This window comes from Ursus maritimus, unplaced genomic scaffold (genome assembly GCF_017311325.1).
Source record: "Ursus maritimus isolate PB19 unplaced genomic scaffold, ASM1731132v1 scaffold_22, whole genome shotgun sequence".
Taxonomy (NCBI): Eukaryota; Metazoa; Chordata; class Mammalia; order Carnivora; family Ursidae; genus Ursus; species Ursus maritimus.
In genome coordinates, this window is record NW_024424675.1 from 26,293,133 (window position 1) to 26,313,705 (window position 20,573).

Genomic DNA, 20,573 nt, shown 5'->3' on the forward strand with positions numbered 1-20,573 from the left:
GCCTCAACCAGTAGAGAGTGGCAAAAGTGATGCTGTGACTTCCAAGGCTACTTCATAAAAAGCTTTTTAGCACTCTCATGCGCTCACCCTCTCTCTCTCTTAATCCACTCACCTTGGAACCCAGCTACCATGTTAGGAGGAAGCCCAGGCCTCACGGAGAGGTTAGTGAAGGTGCACCAGCCAACAACTCCAGCTCTGGTCCCCGCTAAACACCAGACATGTGAGAGAGTGAACCTTCAGATGATTCAGCCCCCAGCCTTGGTGCTGTCCCAGCTGATGCCAAGTAGAGCAGAAATGAGCTGTCCCAAACTGCAAAATAAACATTGTTGTTTTAAGCCATTAAGTTTTGAGGTAGTTTGTTACATGGCAATGAATAACTGGAATGCTTGTCCAAGGTCATACAGCTTGGAAGTGGCAGAGCTGAGACTGTTTGGAACCCAGGGTCATCCAATTTCGGAGTCCTTTGTGCTGCACTAATGGGCAGTGTTCAGCTCAGGCCCACAGTGTATGCTGCATAAAGCTCTACTCACCAAGGAATGAAGCATCAAGTGATTAAAAGAATTATATATCAGATTGTAAGAAATGATGCCAGTTACCCAGTGGAAAAACAGTTTATTTCCTCCCATTCAAGCCGCTAAATTGACCAACATGATGAAAACTGAATGAAGACTAAATCCTGGAAGACTTTGAAGAGGAGGTGATTTCTTTTCTTTTTTTTTTTAATTAAGTTTTGTGGGGTTTTTAAAGATTTTATTTATTTATTTGACAGAAAGAGAGACAGTGAGAGAGGGAACAGAAGCAGGGGAAGTGGGAGAGGGAGAAGCAGGCTTCCCACTGAGCAGGGGGCCCAATGTGGCCTCGATCCAAGGACCCTGGGATCATGACCTGAGCTGAAGGCAGATGCTTTTTTTCATCATACAAATCATGAAAGAAACAAACCACTGGCTGAGGGAGAATTAGAGGAATTAGTAGGGGAACCTGATTTAAATAGTATAGTCAGGGAGGCCTCACTGAGGAGGTGACATTTATTAAAAATAAATAAATAAAAATAAACAGAGTTATCTAAGAAAAAAAAAAGCCCTAAAAAAAAAAATGAATAAACTGAATTATTCAGGGGTGCCTGGTTGCCTCAGTCAGTAGAGCATGCAATGCTGCATTTCAGGATTGTGAGTTCAAGCCCCACATTGGGTGTGGAGCCTGCTTCAAATAACAATTAAATATGTATGTATGTATATGTTTATATTTTTTTCAATTTTAATATGTATACATATAAAAGGAGTTATTCAAAGAGCCAGAGTAAAAGAATCCCAGGCAGAGGGAACAGCAAGGGCAAAGGCTCTGAGAAGGAATAGGCTTGATAGACGTTTAAGTAAGAAGGTCAGTGTGACTGGGACTTAATGAGTGATGGGAGGTAAAGGACAAGTTAAAGGCCTGCCCTGGGCAGGGGCTTTATTCTTGATGCAGTGACAAGCCACTGGAGCCTCTAAGCAGCGGTGTGATATAATCTAATTTGTGGTTTTTGGTGTTTTTTTTTAAATTTGTGTTTTGAACAGATCGCTATAGTTGGTCTGGAGTCTTGAAGAGTCATCAGCATTCAGACCATATTTAAATCCGTGGGACCAGGTGAGGTCACATTGGGAGAACATCTATAGAGAAAAGAAAAACTGGCCCACAAGCAGGAAGTTAAGAATTCCTGATTCTAGAAAGTGAGTAAAAGAGGAAAAGCCAGCCACAAAAGGCTGAGAGAGAGCAGCCGGTGAGGTAGGAGAGAACACACAGCAGTTAGTGCGCTGTCAGGAGATCAGGACTGGAGAACAGATGCATGATGAGGGAGACTTCCCTCCGTCAGGTGAAGACGCCAGAGGGAGCTGCACAGCGCCACTTGGAGGCGGCCGGGGACCTTGACAAGAACCAGGGTGGTGGGGACAGAAGCCAAAGGAGTGGACTGACAAGTGAACAGGACAGGAAGGTGGAGTGCAGGAAGAAGAGAGATGGAGCATTTGGGGAGGGGACTATTTCGTGGAGACAGAGAGAGAGAAGGGGGGCAGACGGACAAGGGATGGGGGCTTGGCTTTTGAAAGGAGCCTTCACTGTCCTGGAGGAAGATGGAAGACTTCGATGAGATGCAGGGGCTTCTGTGAGGTGAGGGGGTGGCTGACCATGGCCTCTGTTTTCTCAGTGGCGAATAGAGTCACCAGGTGAGAGCGAGGAGACCAAGGAGCACAAAGACCTCAGGTCTCAGAGAACAGAAACCAGATTTCCCAGGACATGTGAGGAGGTGAGGCCAATCTGCCCAGCGAGCACGGGGTATTTTCTAGAACAGACTCTAGCCAAGTGTGTTTCCCATAGCTGAAAACGTGCGGCACATAAGATTTTATGTCCTGCCTTTTTCCACTTACCACAGCGGCAGAAGCATTTCCCCATGCATTTATAAACTCTTTGCAAACATCGCTTTTAATACTTAGAAATAATCCACAGAGTGAATGTTCCAAGGGTCACTTAACCTTTCCCCCTTTAACTGAACATTCAAATTGTTTCCTGGCAATAATACTGCAGTTCTGAGAGAGGCGGCGTGTGGTCTGGAGAAGGAAGGAGAAGGCAAGCTTTGAGGCAGAGCTGGGGGGTCTGGCACTCTGGTGCCTAGAATCCCATCATGGGAGGTTTTAGGGGCCTATTATTGGCAATTGGTGCTCCTGACAGGTCACATTCTGAATTTTCCTGGACACGAGGACAAAGAATGGGACAGCAAGACAAATCTCACGGGCTTCTCAAAGTGCCCAGTGGTTCAGGTATTGAGCCTTGGGAAAATAAGGTTGGGAGAAGGGCCGGGAGGGCTCAGAGGGCCAAATGTGTGACCCCTGAACCATTTACAGTTTAAACACATAGTGCAACAGGCATGTTTGAGGTGGCAACAGGGCCCTTCACTTGCCTGTTTTCCCCATAATACAGGTCTTTTCTTCATCCCACCCTTCCTGGAGGGGGCATTGCTCTGAGAGACCTGGCCTTGGGCAGCGTATCTAGGGACTCACGTCCTCAACACAAAGTCCAGCAGAAGAGGGTTCTTTCAGCTGTGTGAGAATGAGGTGGGCCTCCTGAGACAAGGGGCTCACCCACCCCGCAGAGGCTAGGACACCATTAGTGGACATATTCTCCAGGGGTACTGCCCTGGGTCGAGACTGCTTGTTCTGGGATTAGCTGAAGCCCCTTCCAACTTGAGGTTCTGTGATTTGACAACACAGCATTCACTGAATCCTACTATGAGCCAGAGACAGAAAAGTAACCCCCGTGGGCAAAGTGCCTACTGTGTGCCAAATACTGGGCTTCCCGTGCATGATCTCACACACTGTCACAACAAGCCAGTGAGGAAAGAATCATCCCCCCATCAGAGAGAGGGGAAACAAGCCAGGACAGAGCAGGACTGCTTCTCTCTGCCTCCAGCCCTGGGCTTCCCCCACAGCATGGGGTGACCGATGGAGAATCCCATAGCATTGCCTTTTCCTGTAGCATTTGTACCTGATAAAGCAAGGTTCCTCACGGTGGGCTTCAGGACCAGGTGGCACCGGGCAGCTGTGACGAGAGGAGTTCAAGAACCAAAGGAGTTCAGTGTCCTCCATCTCTGGTGGGGGCGGAGTGGAGGTCAGAGGGTGACAAGGTCTTGTTTGTGTGTGTTTATGGGATTTGAGTTTCTGATGGACGATAATCACTGCCAGGCTTCCCAACCAGAACAGGAGTGGGCACAGGGCCAAGGGCGGCGGCCCTCTGGGCAGGTATAAGAGCCGGGGAGAAGTGCCTGGAGCCTGGCTGGGGCAGAGAGGCCAGCCGCTGCCAGGGGGGACCAGGGTGCAAAGCTAAAGCTGCTTCGGACAGACTGCCAGGTGGAAGAGTTGGTTCTGGAAGTGGCCTTCTCTCTGGGGAGCCTGGGAGATGCGCTAAGGAAACCCTCTGGCTGGACTGTCGGGGGGAGGTTGCCAGAAGCCAAGGCTCTGCAGTGTAAGTACATTCTTCCATAGTTCCTGCCTTTTTATTCCCCGCTGAGCTGCTCCTACCCCCCACTAAGTGACCAAGGGACCATCTGTCCCAGAGGAGCCCAGGTGGAGACCAAGTTGTCACATGTCGGGAATTTGAGCCCTGGATTTCTCAGAGGCAGTGGGGGGGGGGCAGCAGTAAGCACTGTCATTTACACACTGCTCACCAAACACCAGGTGCTCTGGATTATCTCATCGAATTGATAACAGAAGGATGGAGACTGGGCCTAGCATCCTAGTTCTTCAGGCATTATCTTTTTTTTAAGATTTATTTATTTATGTGAGAGACAGAGAGAGAGTGCATGCATGCACGAGTGGGGGGAGGGGCAGAGGGAGAGAATCTTCAAGCGGACTCACCGCTGAGCAGGGCTCCATCCATGAGATCATGACCTGAGCAAAACCAAGAGTTGGATGCCTAACTGACTGAGCTACCCAGGAGCCCCAGGCATTAGGTTCTTTTACTCGTACAACAGCCCTATTAGGTGGATACTAGTATTTTACAGAAGAGGAGACTGAAGCCCAGAGACGTTAAGTAACTTGCCCAAGGTCACATAGCAAGGAAGTGGCAAAACCAGGATCTGAACTCCCTGACTCCAGAGCCTATACTCGTCATCACCGTGTTATACTAGTGTGGCTGTGGTAAGTCTTTTTTACTTTCTGAGTGGCCATTTCCTTATCTGTAATTTAAGGTTATAAAACTTGGTGATAAGAAATATATTACCTTGAGATTCACTAAAGATACCTTGGGATGGGTCAGCTTTAAGCACCAGGAAGCCTTGTTGGAAACATTATCAAGAACTATGGGGGCACCGGGGTGGCTCAGTGGGTTAAGTATCTGGCTTGGGTCATGGTCTCGGGGTCCTGGGATTGAGCCCCACGTCAGGCTCCCTGCTCGGAGGGAAATGTACTTGTCTCTCTCCCTCTCCCTCTGCCCTTCCTCCAGCGTGTGCTCGCTCTCCTTCTCTCTCAGATAAATAAAATCTTAAAAAAAAAAAAAAAAAAGAACTATATGGGAATGCCTGGCTGGCTCAGTCAGTGGAGCATGCGACAGTTGATCTCGGGGTCATGAGTGAGAGCCCCACACTGGGTGTAGAGATTACTTAAAAAAGAAGAAGAAGAAGAAGAAGAAGAAAAAGAACTATGTGTATGCCTTTTGATCCAGCATTTAACTTTCGAAATTTATCGTAAAGGATATAATCAGATTAATGAGCAGGGAATTTCATTACAGTTTTGCTTATAATCACAGAAAATTAGAAGCAAACAAGTTGAGGAATAAATGATATATCCTATGATGATATGTAGCCATTAAAAATCATGTGCTCAAAGGGTGCTGAATGCCATTGGAAAATTCTTGTTTTTAAGTGGAAAAGTCACTTCATAAAATTATACATGGTATAATCTATTTATAAAAGTATGTGTGTCTATATATATATACACATTTAATATACATATATTAAATAAATGAAATAAATGAAAAAGACTGGAAAAATACACGTAAGGGTTGAGAATTTATCTCTGAGAGATGGAATTATGAATATTTTTGTATCTCTCTTTATTCTTTTCTAGATTCCTCAAACTTTCTATAATATACATGCCTTACTTTTTAAATTAGAAAAAGGAAGATTTAAAAAAAATGAAGATTTTGTTCGTTGTTGTTCTTGGTTTAGTCTTGGCTCCTTTTGAGCTTCTGTTATGATTCACTCACTGGCTTTGGGAGGGAACTGAACTGCCTGCAGTCAGTATCGTGAGGGCCTCTGAGATGATCTGGTCCAACATGTTTCATGGGAAAACTGAAGCCCAAGGACGCAAGGGACTTATCCAAGGTCAGAGAGAGAACCAGAGGCTCCAGACCCCCAGCCTAGAGCTCAGGGATCTGCCCAAAGGGCCAGAATCTCTAGGCCAAGCTTCCAGAAGGGTAGGGAGATGGAAGGGAATCGGCTAGAATTTACTGTGTATGGTTAATATGTGTTGCTAACTCCACGTGAGGCCTTGAGTGTCAAGGGTAACTGATCTCACAGACCTACCCAGTGACGATTCATCCTGGGAGTGACGGGAGAGAGAGAGAGCAAAGGGCAGGTGGGTGGCCTGGAGCTAGCAGGGTGTGCCCCAGGCCTCTCCCTCTCACCTCCAGGCCTCGCCCGCAGTGCTTCCTCCCCTGGGAGGGCTGAGGACTCTTACTTACCACCAGCCTCCGGGCTCGGACGGAATGAAAGGTCTCCGTTGGCGTTACACTCGGCTGGTAAGGGGCCCAGCTTGGGCCGGAGGGTCAGATTAGCAAAGGTGGGGGAGGCCAGATCTCTGGGAGGGTGGGGTCTGGGCTAGGAATAGATGCAGGCGGGTGATTTGCTCCCCTTCCAAGTCCCTCTCCCAGAGGCCCAGAGTTCAGAGTTCAGGAACTCAGGGCCCCAACCCCATGGTCCTGAGACCCTAAGGAGCACAGAGCACTGTCTCCAGCCACATGAAGCTCTGTCCAGAAGCCCCACTCAGCTAGGACCCCTGCTTAGACCTGAACCTGGGGAACAGGAAAGCAGTGTCCTGGTCATTTCTCATTCGGGAGGAGGCCTCTCCTTAGAAAAAGTCCCCAAGTCATTGTGTGCCGCCCGTGTACACACACACACACACACACACACACACACGCACACACCCTCAAACATACAGTCTGGTCCAGAGTGGAAGCTCAACTGAAGGACTGCATAAACCAGCACACGTCCACACTGACACACACACATATTTACACAACCCCAACTCACACTCACAAACATGTTGACAGGTCAACACACAAGGTTACTCAACACCTTCTCACACTGATTGGCCAACACAAGTCTATTTTAAGCCGATACACACCTTCACATGAACGAACACACATCTTACACAAACCTGCACATGCTTTCTCAGCTGCTACACGGCTTATCTCGCTCGCTGACAGGGAAGCCTCTGGCCCTCATTTTTTTTTTTTCTGTGTAAAATAAGGATAGTAAGGAGCACATTCTTCTTCGGATTCTTGGGAAAATACAGAGAGATTGTGCACAGCAAGCACTCAGCCAGGCCTGGTCAAGGGTGTGCTGACCAACATCAGCCACTCTCGATATTGTTATTGTTATGATTATTGATTTTATCATCATTGTTTCAAGTGCAGACATACGCGGTTGCAGCTCTCAGGGCTGGGCTGGGCTGCCACCTGCCCTTCTCTCTTGTCCCTGAGCTTAGAATTTGATCCTTGGCACCCACTCTGGATCTAGAGCAGGCGGGCAGACAAACCACGGAGTCCGTGGCCCGATCTGATGGGCATGTGTACCTCTGACCTTCGGCTGGCAGGGGCCAGGGCGGGAACCGGTCACAGGCATGGGTGGCCCTTGTCCGTCATGGGCACCATCCTCCTCTGGCTGGGCTGGTGGTGGCAGGGGTCTGAGCGGGGTGATGAGGCAGCCGAGGCTGTTGGGCTCCGGAGACATGGAAGCTGGTGTCTCCTTGTCCCTGTTTGTATCTTCACAGCCCAGCCAGGTGGAGGACATGCTATCTGCGGAGGAGGGTGAGGAAGAGGAAGAGGAGACAGTCCCAGCCCCAGCCTCAGCTCCCGCTCCTGAAGATCCCGCAGAGCCCCAGCTGGCAGAAGCCAGCCAGGTTCTTGGAGCCTCCGAGATTAGGCAGGTTCGGGCACAGTGCCAGGAGCGTCAGGGTCCCACCCTCCTGCCATACCCCAGCCAGGTCCAGGGACACCTGGGGTCACTCCTGCCACGTCCCAAAGCTGGGAGGAGCGTAGAAGGATGAAGTGGGGAGGATTAGGGGACAGGATTCAGCATCTCATCTATTCTCCAGCCTCTAGCGACCAAGGTGACCAAGGGAGAGAGCCCTGAGGGAGACCTGACCTTGGTTCCAATCCTGGCTCTGCCACTTACTCCCCATGTGGGCTTGAGGCAAGTTGCTTCACCTCCCTGAGCCTCATTTTCTTCAACTGTAAAATGAGAATAATAATCCTCTCTGAGGGCCCTTGGAAACAGTAAACTCCTCTGCCACCCATAAAGCACCACGCCTGTGTGAGTGGGGCCTGTTCAGCCTCAGTCCTTCTGGGACCCTGAGGATAGGGTGGCAGGAGTGGGGGAGGACAAGGATCCCTCACTCACCTCCAGCCCTGTCCCTAGCTCAGCCTTCACCTCCCCGCAAGAGTCACCGGACATCCCTGGAGCCTGGCCTTCTGTACGTCGAGAGATGGCTTCAGCCTGCAGAGCCTGTACAGGCAGATGGAAGGCCACAATGGGCCAGTGCTGCTGGTGCTGAGGGACCAGGATGGGCAGGTGAGCTGGGCCAGGGCCCCAACCTGAAGCCCTGGGGGTGCCCAACCACACGCCTGCGGGCCCTGCCCCAGGGTAGCCTTAGGGGTGGGAGGCAGGGGTGGTAGCTCGTCACTTGTCACGGACAATGATATGACTTTGAGACCTCCCCCATTCAGAGCCATTCCTTCCTTCATTCGTTCCCTAATTCATCCATTCAACACGTGTATATTAAGCTCTTTCTATGTGCCAGCTTAGATGTGGACGAGAACAAGGTCAAGACAGACCTGGTTCCAGCCCTCTTGGCACTACAGGCCTAATAGGGAGGCGGGCCAGAGCTGAAGCAAATAATCAACGGGGGAGACATCTTAAGTGGGGGCTCTACACCTTAGTGATCCATTTATGCTTTGAAAACATCCCCCTGTTGGCAGGAGAATGGATTGGAGGGGCTAAGAGTGAAAGCCGGGAGGCAGCCACAGGAAGGGCCTACATTTTACAGCACGGACCTTGGGAGGGTGCTGTCTCAGATCCAGGTGGCCTCGCCAACAGGGGGATTTCTGCCAGGCTCTCTAGACGGGGCCAGGGGAGGGGGTAAATGCTGGTTTCAATTGCTCTTTTGCGGGAGGAACATGTTAGAGCTGGGAGAGATTTCCAGGGTCCCCGAGGACCCTCAGTGGGCAGGAACCCCTTCCGTCCTCAAGATGCCAATCCAAGGACCTTCCACCTCAAGGCCGCAGAGCTCACTTCCTCAGGATGGAGTCCCTTCCTTGGCAGAATGCCGCTGACTATGAGGAAGTTACTCCTTATAGTAAGCCAAAACCTATTCCCCATGGCTGCCTGCCAGTGGCCCTGCCTCTGCCCCTCAACACTCTGTAAAAGACTGAAAATCTGCAGTCCACCAACTATCCCACCGGAGAAAATTGGTCAAGTGAACTCTGGCTCTGCTACATAGTGAAATATTGCCAAGCCTGGGAAGAAAAATGATGAACATCCATAGCTATTAAAAGTGTTGTTTTTATTTTTATTTATTTAAGACTTTATTTTTTAAGTAATCTCTACACCTAACATGGGGTTCGAACTCACAGCCCCGAGACCAAGGGTTGCATGTTCCACTGACTGAATCAGCCAGGCGCCCCAAGTGTTTGTTCTTAAAGCATGATATGAAAGGCACTCTTGGAGCCAATGGAGAAAATGTATTATGAACTGGATACTAGATAATATTACGGAATTGCTGTTAATTTTCTTAGGTGAGATGATAGTATTGTGGTCATACAAGAGAAAATCCCCGTTCTTAGGAGCTGAACTATTTAGGGGTAAAAGGGTTATAATATCTGCAACTTACTTTCAAACAGAATAGCAAAAAATATAAGGAGAGAGAAAGTAAATACGACAAGCACATTCACAATTTTGAATGCACATGGAGGGTATATGTACCATGCTTTTACTTTTCTGTGTGTTTGAACTTTTATAAAGAAAAGTGAAGGGGGAAGCAGCTTACAAAACTGATGTATGGGGCCCCTGGCTGGCTCAGCTGGAAGAGTGTGTAAAATATCGGAGGACACCAGCAAGAGGTCTTCCTTGGGAGTGTTCAGGGAAATGACATGCATTGATGGGCCCGTGTGGCCCTTCCCACCCCCCAGCTCTGTCCCAGGCTCCCTGGGTGCCCCACTAGGGGAGCCTGTGTTACTAAGCCTGGAGAGTGGGACTGCCTCCACTCCCTTCCAGCTGCCACAGCAAACTCTTCTGCTTTCCAGATGTTTGGAGCCTTCTCTTCCTCAGCCATTCGACTCAGCAAAGGCTTCTATGGTACTGGAGAGACATTCCTCTTCTCCTTCTCCCCACAGCTAAAGGTGATATTCCCAACCTTTTAGGGAGGGGGGAGGAGGGCTATAACAAAGATCCTGAAGCCCCAGTGGCCTCTAGCTCTATCCCCCATGTGGGGTGCCTGGTATCCCTCCCTCTTTCCACAGAGGGAATGGGACAGGCCAGTGGTGGGCAGCATGTCCCCCTTGGCCCTGCCCATCTTCATTTCTTACAGTGCCCAGTAGGTCCCTGGTGACCACAGACTGGCTCATAAAGGAAGAGGGGTGTTGCTCACCCAATGCAGGCTGCAAAGACAGGACGGGTCCAAGTGCAGGTAGATCTGTGGGTGTACAGGTGGGACAAGGAAGACAGACACATCCAGTGACTTCAGTCTTCTTTTAAAGTGTGGGCTGAGGTCATTGGCTAAGAGTGAGGTTGGGGGCTAGAGCATACAGACTGAGCAGAGAGAAGGTATCAAATCATCATTACGGAGTGGAGAGGGAGGCCTACCAGAGAGAACCAGAGAAACAGAAGGACAGCTAGGCAGCGTGACCTGGGGGTGGGGAGCATCAGTTTAAAGGCAAGCTAGTCCCCTGGGCATGTGTTTCCCTCCAGCTACGTTTGGCTCCTCAGGTTCCGGCATGGAGAGAGTGGCTGGGAGGGCTCCTCCAGGATGGGGCTTTTGCCAAGGTGGTGTGACAGAGGGAGAGAGGGAAGGAGAAGCTGAAGGGAGTGGAAATGTAAAATGGACCACAGAACCTAGTCTGGACCAGTGGGGGGAAGGGCAGCAAGGGAGGCTGAAGGACAATGAGACGAAGACGAAAACAACAGTTGAGAGGTGGCCTTGTGGTCAGAGACTTGGAGCAATGACACCAGCTAAGCCATCTGTTGGAATGTAAGATCCAAGAGAGAGGGGCATTGGAAACAGACTGGGAAGGACAGGTTCCTGGGTGTGAACAGAAGGGACAGTGGCCGAGGTGGGGGTAAGAAATCCCCTGCACTGGAAAAGGAAAGGCACTGAGGGCAGGCATGGGATGGGTCCGTGTGGATGGCGAAGTTCCCTGAGGACACTGGCAGGAATGAAGAAGGAGGGGAGGATGGCGAGCCAGAGCTCAAGCCTCTAATTCGTGGTGGCTGGTGACTAGGAGATGGGTGAGTGACAGAGACAAGAGACAAGACTGGTGGAGTCAGAGGGTACTTGGTGCCGGAGAGCAGGGCTTTTGAAGGAGGGAGGGGGCTAATCCCTCACATCTCTCATGTAAAGCTTTTCCATCTCTGAGCTATTTATTGAATAAAACACTGCAGGCTTGGCACCAAGCACACTACTTTTACTACTCATAAAAATAGTAGCAGCTAACTGGGTACTAGTTTACCACCTGCCAGGCACTATTCTGAGACTTTCACAAATTAGCACATTTAATCATGACAACATTCCTATGAGGTCCATACTATTATCGGCCCCACTTACAGTTGAAGAAACGGAGGCACAGAGAGCTTGAGTGACTTGCTAGTCAGTGATGAGAATGAGATGCAGAAACAGGCCCTGGTGCTTGAACTCAGCCACGGCGTTATGCTACCTCTCTAAGTGACAGATGGAGATGCTCTGGGGCTTGCAGAGGAGAGGCGATCATGATAGAGAGTGATAGGGGCTGTGGAAGAAACCGTAAGGAGGAGCACCTATATCAAATGCGGGTAGGGAGATCAAAGGAGACTTCCTAGGGGAGGAGCTTCTTGAGCTGGATCTTGATGGACAAACAAGATCACCAGGTGATGAAGGGCATAGGGAGCAGTCTTCTTGAAGCACGTGCAAAGGCACAGTAATTGGAAAGGAGACAACGCCCATTTAGGAGCCCGACAGATGAATGGGTAGGAGGTCAGGGTGTGTAAGGGAGGGCATATCCCTCTGCACAGCCATAGCATGTCCTCATGAAATATTTGCTCCAGTGATAGAACTAGTTCCAGGTGTTTTTGTTTGCTATGAGAGACCTCCCCTCCAATGCATGGACCAAGAACCTATAGATATACTCAGCCACACAATTATTTGGTCACATGACAAGGAGGTCACAAGGAGCTACGGACTCCTTGCAAAAGGCAAAGCACAAAGTATCTATTGCATTGTCTCCATCAACCAGCCTGGTAATCTTTCCGGGAAACAGGAAAGGGGTCCGTTGTTCTAGTAAACCCGTGCAGGATTCTAATCACCACTTATCTTCCTGTACTCACATACTAGAATTCTAAAGTTCTTGGATTTTCCTCCTACTGCACTGACTACTCCTTGGCAGGATCCTTTGCTGGTTCCCCTCACCTCCCCAATGTTTTGACATCAGAGGGTCCCAGAGCAAAGTTTTTGGTTCTTGTCTCTTCTCTACCCTCGTTTCTTTCAAGGTCTCGTCCATTCCCACCATTTTGCATGCCATCCATGTGCTGATGGCCTCTACCGCTGGACTCCAAACTGACATATACCCAACTACTACCCAGAGTTTCTGCTTGGACCTCTAGCCTGGCATTTCAAGCCTCACAGGTCCCAAACCGAGCTCCTGACTTTCCCCCCACAAAATCTGCTCCTCCTGCCATCTTCCCCAACGAAGTTAATGACACCTCCATATTTCCTGCTGCTGAGACCAAATTTGGGGGTCTTTGATTCCTCTCTGTCACACCCTACACCTGAGTTGTCAATGAATCCTGACAGCTCTCCCTTCTCTATCTATATCCAGAACCCACCATTTCTCACCATGTCCTTTGCTGTCACCTGGTTCAAGCCACCATCATTATTTGTCCTTGTTCCTGCTATTCCCTTCTAAAGAGTCTCACTGCTTCAACCTCAGTCATCACAATAGCTAGAATGTTCCTTTTTCTTCCTAAAGATTATTTATTTATTTATTTGAGAGACAGAGAGAGAGACAGACAGAGAGAATGAGCAGGGGTGAGGAGGGGCAGAGGGAGAAGGAGAAGCAGACTCCCCACTGAGCAGGGAGCCGGATGTGAGGCTTGATCCCAGGACTCCAGGACAATGACCTGAGCTGAAGGCAGACGCTTAATCCACTGAGCCACCCAGGCACCCTAGTGTTCCTTTTAAAAAGTAAGTCAGAGGGGCGCCTGGGTGGCACAGCGGTTAAACGTCTGCCTTCGACTCAGGGCGTGATCCCGGCATTCTGGGATCGAGCCCCACATCAGGCTCCTCTGCTATGAGCCTGCTTCTTCCTCTCCCACTCCCCCTGCTTGTGTTCCCTCTCTCGCTGGCTGTCTCTATCTCTGTCGAATAAATAAATAAAATCTTTAAAAAAAAAAAAAAAGTAAGTCAGAGCATGTCACTCCTTGGCTCCAAGCTCCAAGCTTCCTTTCTTGGAGAAAAGCCAGTCTTTATAATAACCTACAAGGCCTGAGGCGCCTGGGTGGCTCAGTTGGTTAAGCATCTGCCTTTGGCTTGGGTCGTGATCTTGGGGCCCTGGGATCGAGCCCTGCATTGGGCTGCCTGCTCAGTGGGGAGCCTGCTTCTCCCTCTCTTCACCACCTCCCCCTCCCGCCGCTTGTGCTCTCTCTCGCTCTCTCTCTCAGATAAATAAAATCTTAAAAATATATATAACAACCTACAAGGCCCTACATCTTCTGGCCTCTCTCTTAGGTTGTTTCTTGTAATTTTTCCTTTCCCTCACTCTGCTCGAGCCACAATGAGCTCTGAGCTGGTCCTTAAACATGCAGGCCTGCTCCTACCTCAGGGTCTCTGCACATGCTGTTCTGCCTAGATGGCCTTCAACTGGATCACCACATGGCTCAGGTCTCACCTCCTTTAGGATTCTGCTCAAATGTCACCATCCCAGAGAGGCCCTCTGTGACCAACTAATTTAAATTTATAACATTCCACTCTTTGAAAGCGCTTCTTGTCCTTCTCTACTTTTTTATCCTTAGCATTTGTCACCACCTCACATACTATTCATTTTAGTTACCCGCCTCCACCTACTAGCATGGGAGTCCCATGAAGGCAGGAATTTTTGTCTGTTATATTTACCGTTCTACCTAGTACATAAAACAGTGACTGGTACTAAATGCTAAAAAATAAATAAAAAACATAAAAAATTGTTGCATGAAATGAATTATTTTTAGAGGGGCTATTTTCCCAGCCCCCGTTACGGAATCTTGGTTCTTGGGGGTTTTTTTTGGTTTTTGATTGGGTAATCTTTGCCTGTCTTTGGTCTTTTGGCACCTCTTGTGTTCTTTATGAATTCTCAGTGGCTCCTTGATGATGATTCCAAACGGCTCCATTAACAGGGTCTTCCTTTCTTCCATAGCAGCATTTATCTTACTCCTTCAAGTCTGAAGGTCGCAGTCTTCCATGAAAGTAGAGCCAGAATTGAATGGTTCTGTCTTTTCATGGTCACTTGTTATCTCATCTCTTCTGAGCCCAGGGCTTATTTTTTGGTCTAGTTTCTTGCTAAAAACATTTTGGCTGCTCACAGCATTTTTTTTTTTTAAACAGCTAATTACAGGCAGTAATTTACTGTACTTTTGCGGCCCCCTAAAAATATTTTTATTAGCCAGACTGACTCTTGAATAATTTATTCATCCAACAGACAGCTACCCCATTCCTATTGCTGGGAATCGAGACAGCCCTCACAGAGCCTGCATGTTAGTGAAGCAAGCAATGGCACATCGGCATATGAACAGGGTCCTCTCAAAGAGCGCTAAAGGCTGAGGAAAAGGAAACAGGGCCTGGGAGAAAGGGCTACTTGAGACAGGATGACCCAGGAAAGTTCTCTGGGATGACATTTGGGCTGAGAGATGAGAAGTGGGCCATTTCAGGCTCTGGGGGAAGAGCGTTCTCAATGGAGGGATCAGCCAGTGTGAAGGTCCTAAAGCAGGAAGAGCTTTGGGTGTCCCAGGGACAGCAAGGCCAGTGTCGCTGAAGTGCAGTCAGTAAGGGGGAGAAGAGGTCAGAGAGGAGAGCAGGAGTCAGAGCAAGCTGGGCTTCTTGCTAGAGCAAGAACTTGGGTTGTACTCCCATTGCAGCAGGGAGCCCTTGGAGGGCTTTAGGCGGAGGAATGGTAACATCTGATCACATGGCAGAGTGGAGATGGGCTGTGGGCAGGTGACTGGAAGCAGGGACGCGTAAGGAGGCTGTGAGCTAGCAAGGAGTGACTGTGGCGGGGGATTGGGTGGGCATGAGTGGAGATGGACAGGACAGAAATGGGGGTAGTCTGGGTGTGTCTTTGGGTAGGGCCCACAAGACCTGCTAAGGAACGGAGTATGAGGCAGCATGGGGAAGTGGGCCGGCTCCAGCGAGAGAGGAGGAAACAGCTCATGGCAGAATCGGGGTCCGGCTCCTGACTGGCACCTTCCCCCTCCTCTCTCCAGCTTTGGAACCAAGATGCTACAGAGAGTTCTGGTCTGTTTCTAGAACAGGGGAGTTTTGGGTTTTGGGAGCTCAGACTGGAAGGCAAGAGGAGGTGAAATCTGGGGAGAATGGAAAGAAATCTCAGGGGCTAGGGTACTTCCTGACGCTAGGCCAGGGCTTGGGCCTGGATGTTCTGTTCCCTCCACGACACTGCCACCCAGTGGTGTGGAGTCAAATTGCAAGGGCAGGACTCACCCAGTAACCCAGTTTTTCTCCTGTCATCCCAGGTCTTTAAGTGGACAGGAAGCAACTCTTTCTTTGTGAAAGGAGACTTGGATTCACTGATGATGGGCAGCAGCAGGTGCGTGCCTCAGTCCTCCCTGAGTCTGGAGTCTTGGGGTAGTCTGCGTTCTGGTCTCTCTCCCATCCGGAAATGCAGGGCTAGGCTGCCCCAGATAAGATGAGGCTGGTGGGGAACTTCCAGGCTTCTGCCTTCAACACTGCTCGGGTGCTGCTTAGGCCCCCAGGCAAACCCCTCAAGCCTCCTCTAAACACTGAGGGGAAAGGATGGCATGGACTGTCCTCCAAAGTGTTTACAGTTGGTAACAGCTTAGTTTGAATGCATGTGATTTGGGGAACAGCATTCAGCATAAGGGATGGGAGGCTAGATCAGGGAACATAATTCACTGGAGGAAGGCAAGCATCTGCCCAGGAACTCAGCGTGCGTGCACGTGTGCATGCGTGTGTGTTGCGGGGATGAGTGGGTTAGGAAGAAAAAGCCTTACTCCTGGTGAGACCTCCAAATTCGGGCAGAATAAATCTTATCATGAGGGCAAAGATGAAAGCAGTTGTTGACTTGTACCAGGCGAATTCTTGGCCTTTCCAGCTCCCTGAAGAGCCTCTACAGAGACAGTTTGGCACAGAACACACCAGCTGATTTGCAGTAACCCACTTCCCAGCCCCAGCCTGGTTTGCTGTCAAACGAGATTACAATGGATGCTTTCTGAAGTATTTTGGGCTGAAGTCTATGCCTTAAGATTCCCTTCTTTGGTTAAGTACTGCCATCTTTAATAAGCTCCACATGTTCTAAAACTGGGCTGTGGACAGTCGTGCACCACTGTATATATTTATTAGAATCATTTAACTATTTTTAAAAATGCTCCAAATCCTATGGGGAACAACACGTGGCGTTCCCAAGAACTCTGGATATAAATCGGTTTAAGGGAAGATGAAACAGGCAAAACTGAGCTGTGGTCATGGTGAGGCCAAAGGCTGATGGTATAGACCTGGAAGGCCAACATTCAGGGGTGAGTCATGCCGAGATTTTCCTCTTCTCTTTAGTGGCCAGTTTGGGCTGTGGTTGGATGGAGACTTGTACCACGGGGGAAGCCACCCCTGCGCAACTTTCAACAATGAGGTGCTGGCCCGGCAAGAGCAGTTCTGCATCAAGGAGCTGGAGGCCTGGGTCCTGAGCTGATGCCCCCGTGGTGGGCAGGTTCCTGAAGCAACAAATGCTCAGCCCTGCTCATGAACGCCATCTAGACCCTCCTTAGCGAGGGCTGCCCGTTTTCTCCGAAACCTGGATGACTATGGCAGTGACCAAACCTCCCCGTCCTGGAAGCAAGCAAAGTGCTCCGGGAGAGGTGACTCTGAAGGAGTGAAAGGTACTCACACCTCATCTAAGCAGCACAAAGACCCTCATGAAATTTCTTTTTATTTATTTATTTTTTAAAGTAGGCTCCATGCCCAGCATGGGGTTCAAACTCATACTCATGACCCTGAGGCCAAGAGTCCCATGTTCCACCAACTGAACCAGCCAGGTACCCCCCCTGAAATTTCTTTTTAGAAATTATACGACTAATACATGTTGATTGTAGAAAAAACAGAAGACTTTTTTAAAAAATTAAAATTGCCTAAAATTCAACCACTCCCCCAAAACACTAACTTTTTCATTTTCATATATACCCTTCCAGATGATTTTCCATGGAGATATATATATATATATGTACATAATCTTACAAAAATGGGATTCTATTCTGGATGTTTTAGAAATCATTTTAACTTAATACTGTCAAACCACAGACACCTGGGCTCAACTCGTGAAACTAATAAAAATTCCAGTAGCATCTTTCTTTTTCTAGAACATTGAGGGTTTCCTGTCGGCCACCAGCATACTGGGTGCTTGCAAATCTCACAAGGAAGATATGAAAGCAGCAAATGAACGATATATGCCTCTCTGGATAAAGAAGTTGAATCTCTGTAGATGGGAACCTAGGGCAGGTTTAAAAGGAGGAAAGATAGGTTTCCTGACACATGAGCTCAGGAAATGAAGAAACATCCATGTTCCTTCCCATGACAATGCCTGCCTCCTGCTAGAAAAGCAAGTAACATAAGTCCTGTTAAATATCATCCCCTCTCTTGCAAACTCCACATAGCATTGACATAGTCAGAAACATCTGGGTAGATTCCTAGACACATTTCCTTTGCACAACAGGGTCCAGACTGGGCACACAAGTGTGAGAGGATTCATTAAGGAAAACATCTTTGGTTTTGAGATGGAGATACATTCATGAAGCTTTATTGCAGCTGTTTCCCTCACCCAAATGAGGTAACCCAATCTTTTACACTCGCAGTTCTCCTTACATTCTCAAGGTGACAACGGTTCAGTAACTCTAGATGTTAAGTTGTTAAAATCTCAGTTTTTATACAAATAGTGAAGGTGTTTGTTAAGAAAAATTTAACCTTGTAAATGACACACGGTTCTGATCATTAAAACAGTTGCAAAGAGCATAAAGTGCAGCTGAGTTGTATGTAAAGGATGCAAACAAAGTAGATTCAAGTTACTTCTCAGATAGCACAATGATACAATGTTGAAACCGTAAAATTCCAGAGTAAACCACAATGATTTAAAGATAGGAGTTGCAGAAATACAACATTCTTAGGAGGAAAATATTACATTCTTGACCTTGGGTCTGGATACACTAAGTCTGAGCCCTACAGTTCTCCCCACTAAATGTTTTAGAGGTACCTCGGTCAATACAGATATGACCCAGCCCCATGGCTGACTTCACTTGTGCTTCTAGGAGCCCACATGTGGACACATCCTCACCCACACAGCATCATGGTGGAAGTGGGAAGGGTCTTAATTATTCTCCTATGAATTAGGGTCAACTCTTGGTCATCTACAGGGGGATGGGAGGGGGTGGTAATACAGAATGGCAGAGATTCCTAATACTTTTCAGCCTAGTATCAACAGAACAGAACTTGGTTACAGAGTAGAAGGTAGCAGCACTCCTAAGTCTGTGGATAATCTGCTGCCTATGGTCTGAGTTCCTCCCTTCCTTCCACTCCCTCTTGTCCAGAGCCAGTGCGGGCTCCTCAATCCTGGCCTGCCATGGAGGCTTTTGTAAGGGAGTGTCAAAGCATAAGATGTTAAGGGCTTATGACTCCCCTTCCCCACTGCCTGCATCTATGGGACCCCCTGGCTACCGCCAGCTTTGGCTCTAACTCCAGACTTTATTCTTGGTGAAGTTCTGTAAAACTGGCAATTGTGTGGAGGCGGAGGTGGGGGCGGGGGCCTTCTGCACAGAACTGCTCAACCACAGTGCAGTTTTTACCTCCACTGCAGGAGGGAAAGAACAAGTGTGCGGAATACTGGGCCACAGAGGGGAACCTGGAATTCTAGGGATAATCACTCATCTCATCCCAGGCAGCTCAGTCTTTGCTCCAGGCTGAGCAGTGATAGCGAGAAAGACCTTAGGACATGGACAGTGAGTCTTCAGGAGAAAGAAGCTGCCCAGGTCTGGGGCCGCAACCGACCTGGAGAACAGCCTGCGGGCAGAGGTCTCCCCGGAGGCAGTTGTATGTCCCACTTCAGAGAAGGCCGGAGCCCTCAGGTCTTTTCAAAACAATTAATCATGCCTTTCACTCAGGAGTTGGACCTCATTCTAGGCCCTCATTTCCGACTGTTTAGTCCAACCTGGCTAAAAGGCTGAGGGAAGGTCTTTCACTAACATTCAGATCGCTTAAGAATAGTCCTCAAATTCGAGGCGATGGGTACCTCCCTCAAGGGGCTAGGATTTTATGTTTTGTTCTTAACCATGGCTGTTTATGACAGTCCCAACTTCAAATTCCTATGTGTACCTTCTCTCATTTCCAAACTGTTTTTTTTTTTAAAAAGAACAATCATATGTCTTAAGAGTTCAGAGTACGTAAAAAAAAAATTTTTTTTGTTATTCTAAGAAAATAAGACTACTAGAGAAAGACTTTAGTTATGGTTAAAATAGGCAAGGTAATGCTTTCCAGAGCATGTGTAGCAAGATTTGCCTAATACCTTTTTGTTTCTTTGGATAAAAATTACTTAGCTTCAGCATGTGTGTACATTCAAAATATAAAAAGCACTAGTTATCGCTAAATTTGTAGAACACCATGAGCAAATTCCCTACGTTAGTTAATACTGTAGGGGGACAGGGAAGAAAGAAGGCTTTATGTAAACAACTGGTTGCAAACATTCACACTGAGTCATCCTGAAAGAGCCGGAGTCTAAATTTGGACATTTCCCGGAAGTGATCTGGGCTCTGGGCTGAATTCTCGTTATTCCACTCCACTTTTCGAGGTGTTATAAGAGGGGCTACAACATCACCATCCTGTCAAGGAAAGAAAAACCAGGAACAAAGAAAAGCCAGTTTTCATAACTTTGAGTGAAATCCTCATGTGCACCTATCCTTATCTTGCAGATAGATTGCTTCTAGACATACTTATTCTTGGGAAACCCCAAATTACATATATGCCCTGTGCTTGGGTCAAATCAGAAACACCAGTCCAAAGCAGGTAAGAGCCTTTGTAGGAAAAGCTATCAGACCTACTCTTTCCAAAGATGGCCGGAAGCAGCACACTAAGGAGTTCTGACTCCTTTCCCTTCATACACTTTCACGAAACACAACTCTGTTTTTCTTCTTTTGAAAATACCAATTGCTTTTATTTTTTATTTTTTTTAGGGAGAGAGGGGTGGGGAGGGACAGAGGGAGAGAGAGAATCTTAAGCAGGCTCCACAGCTAGCACAGAGCCCAACATGGGGCTTGATCTCATGACCCTGAGATCCTGACCTGAGCTGAAATCAAGAGTCAGACACTTAACTGACTAAGCCAC

The 20,573-nt window shown here is 48.4% G+C and overlaps 2 protein-coding genes across 4 annotated transcripts in view; one reads left to right on the top strand and one right to left on the bottom strand.

Moving 5' to 3' along the window:
• Positions 1–5,595: 5,595 nt before the first annotated feature.
• TLDC2 (TBC/LysM-associated domain containing 2) lies at positions 5,596–19,061 on the top strand. The gene is made up of 5 exons (XM_040638285.1): positions 5,596–7,673; positions 8,165–8,317; positions 10,048–10,143; positions 15,713–15,786; positions 16,767–19,061. Exons 1-5 carry the CDS (start codon positions 7,368–7,370, stop codon positions 16,900–16,902), a joined length of 765 nt encoding a protein of 254 aa, XP_040494219.1. The 5' UTR covers positions 5,596–7,367; the 3' UTR covers positions 16,903–19,061.
• SAMHD1 (SAM and HD domain containing deoxynucleoside triphosphate triphosphohydrolase 1) overlaps positions 17,988–20,573 on the bottom strand; it is a 49,760-nt gene continuing 47,174 nt past the window's right edge. For all 3 annotated transcript variants that reach the window (XM_040638282.1, XM_008698122.2, XM_040638284.1), the window contains exon 16: positions 17,988–20,071. In XM_040638282.1, coding sequence (XP_040494216.1) covers positions 19,937–20,071 — 135 coding nt within the window. In that variant the 3' untranslated portion in view covers positions 17,988–19,936. The remainder of the gene's footprint in view (positions 20,072–20,573) is intronic.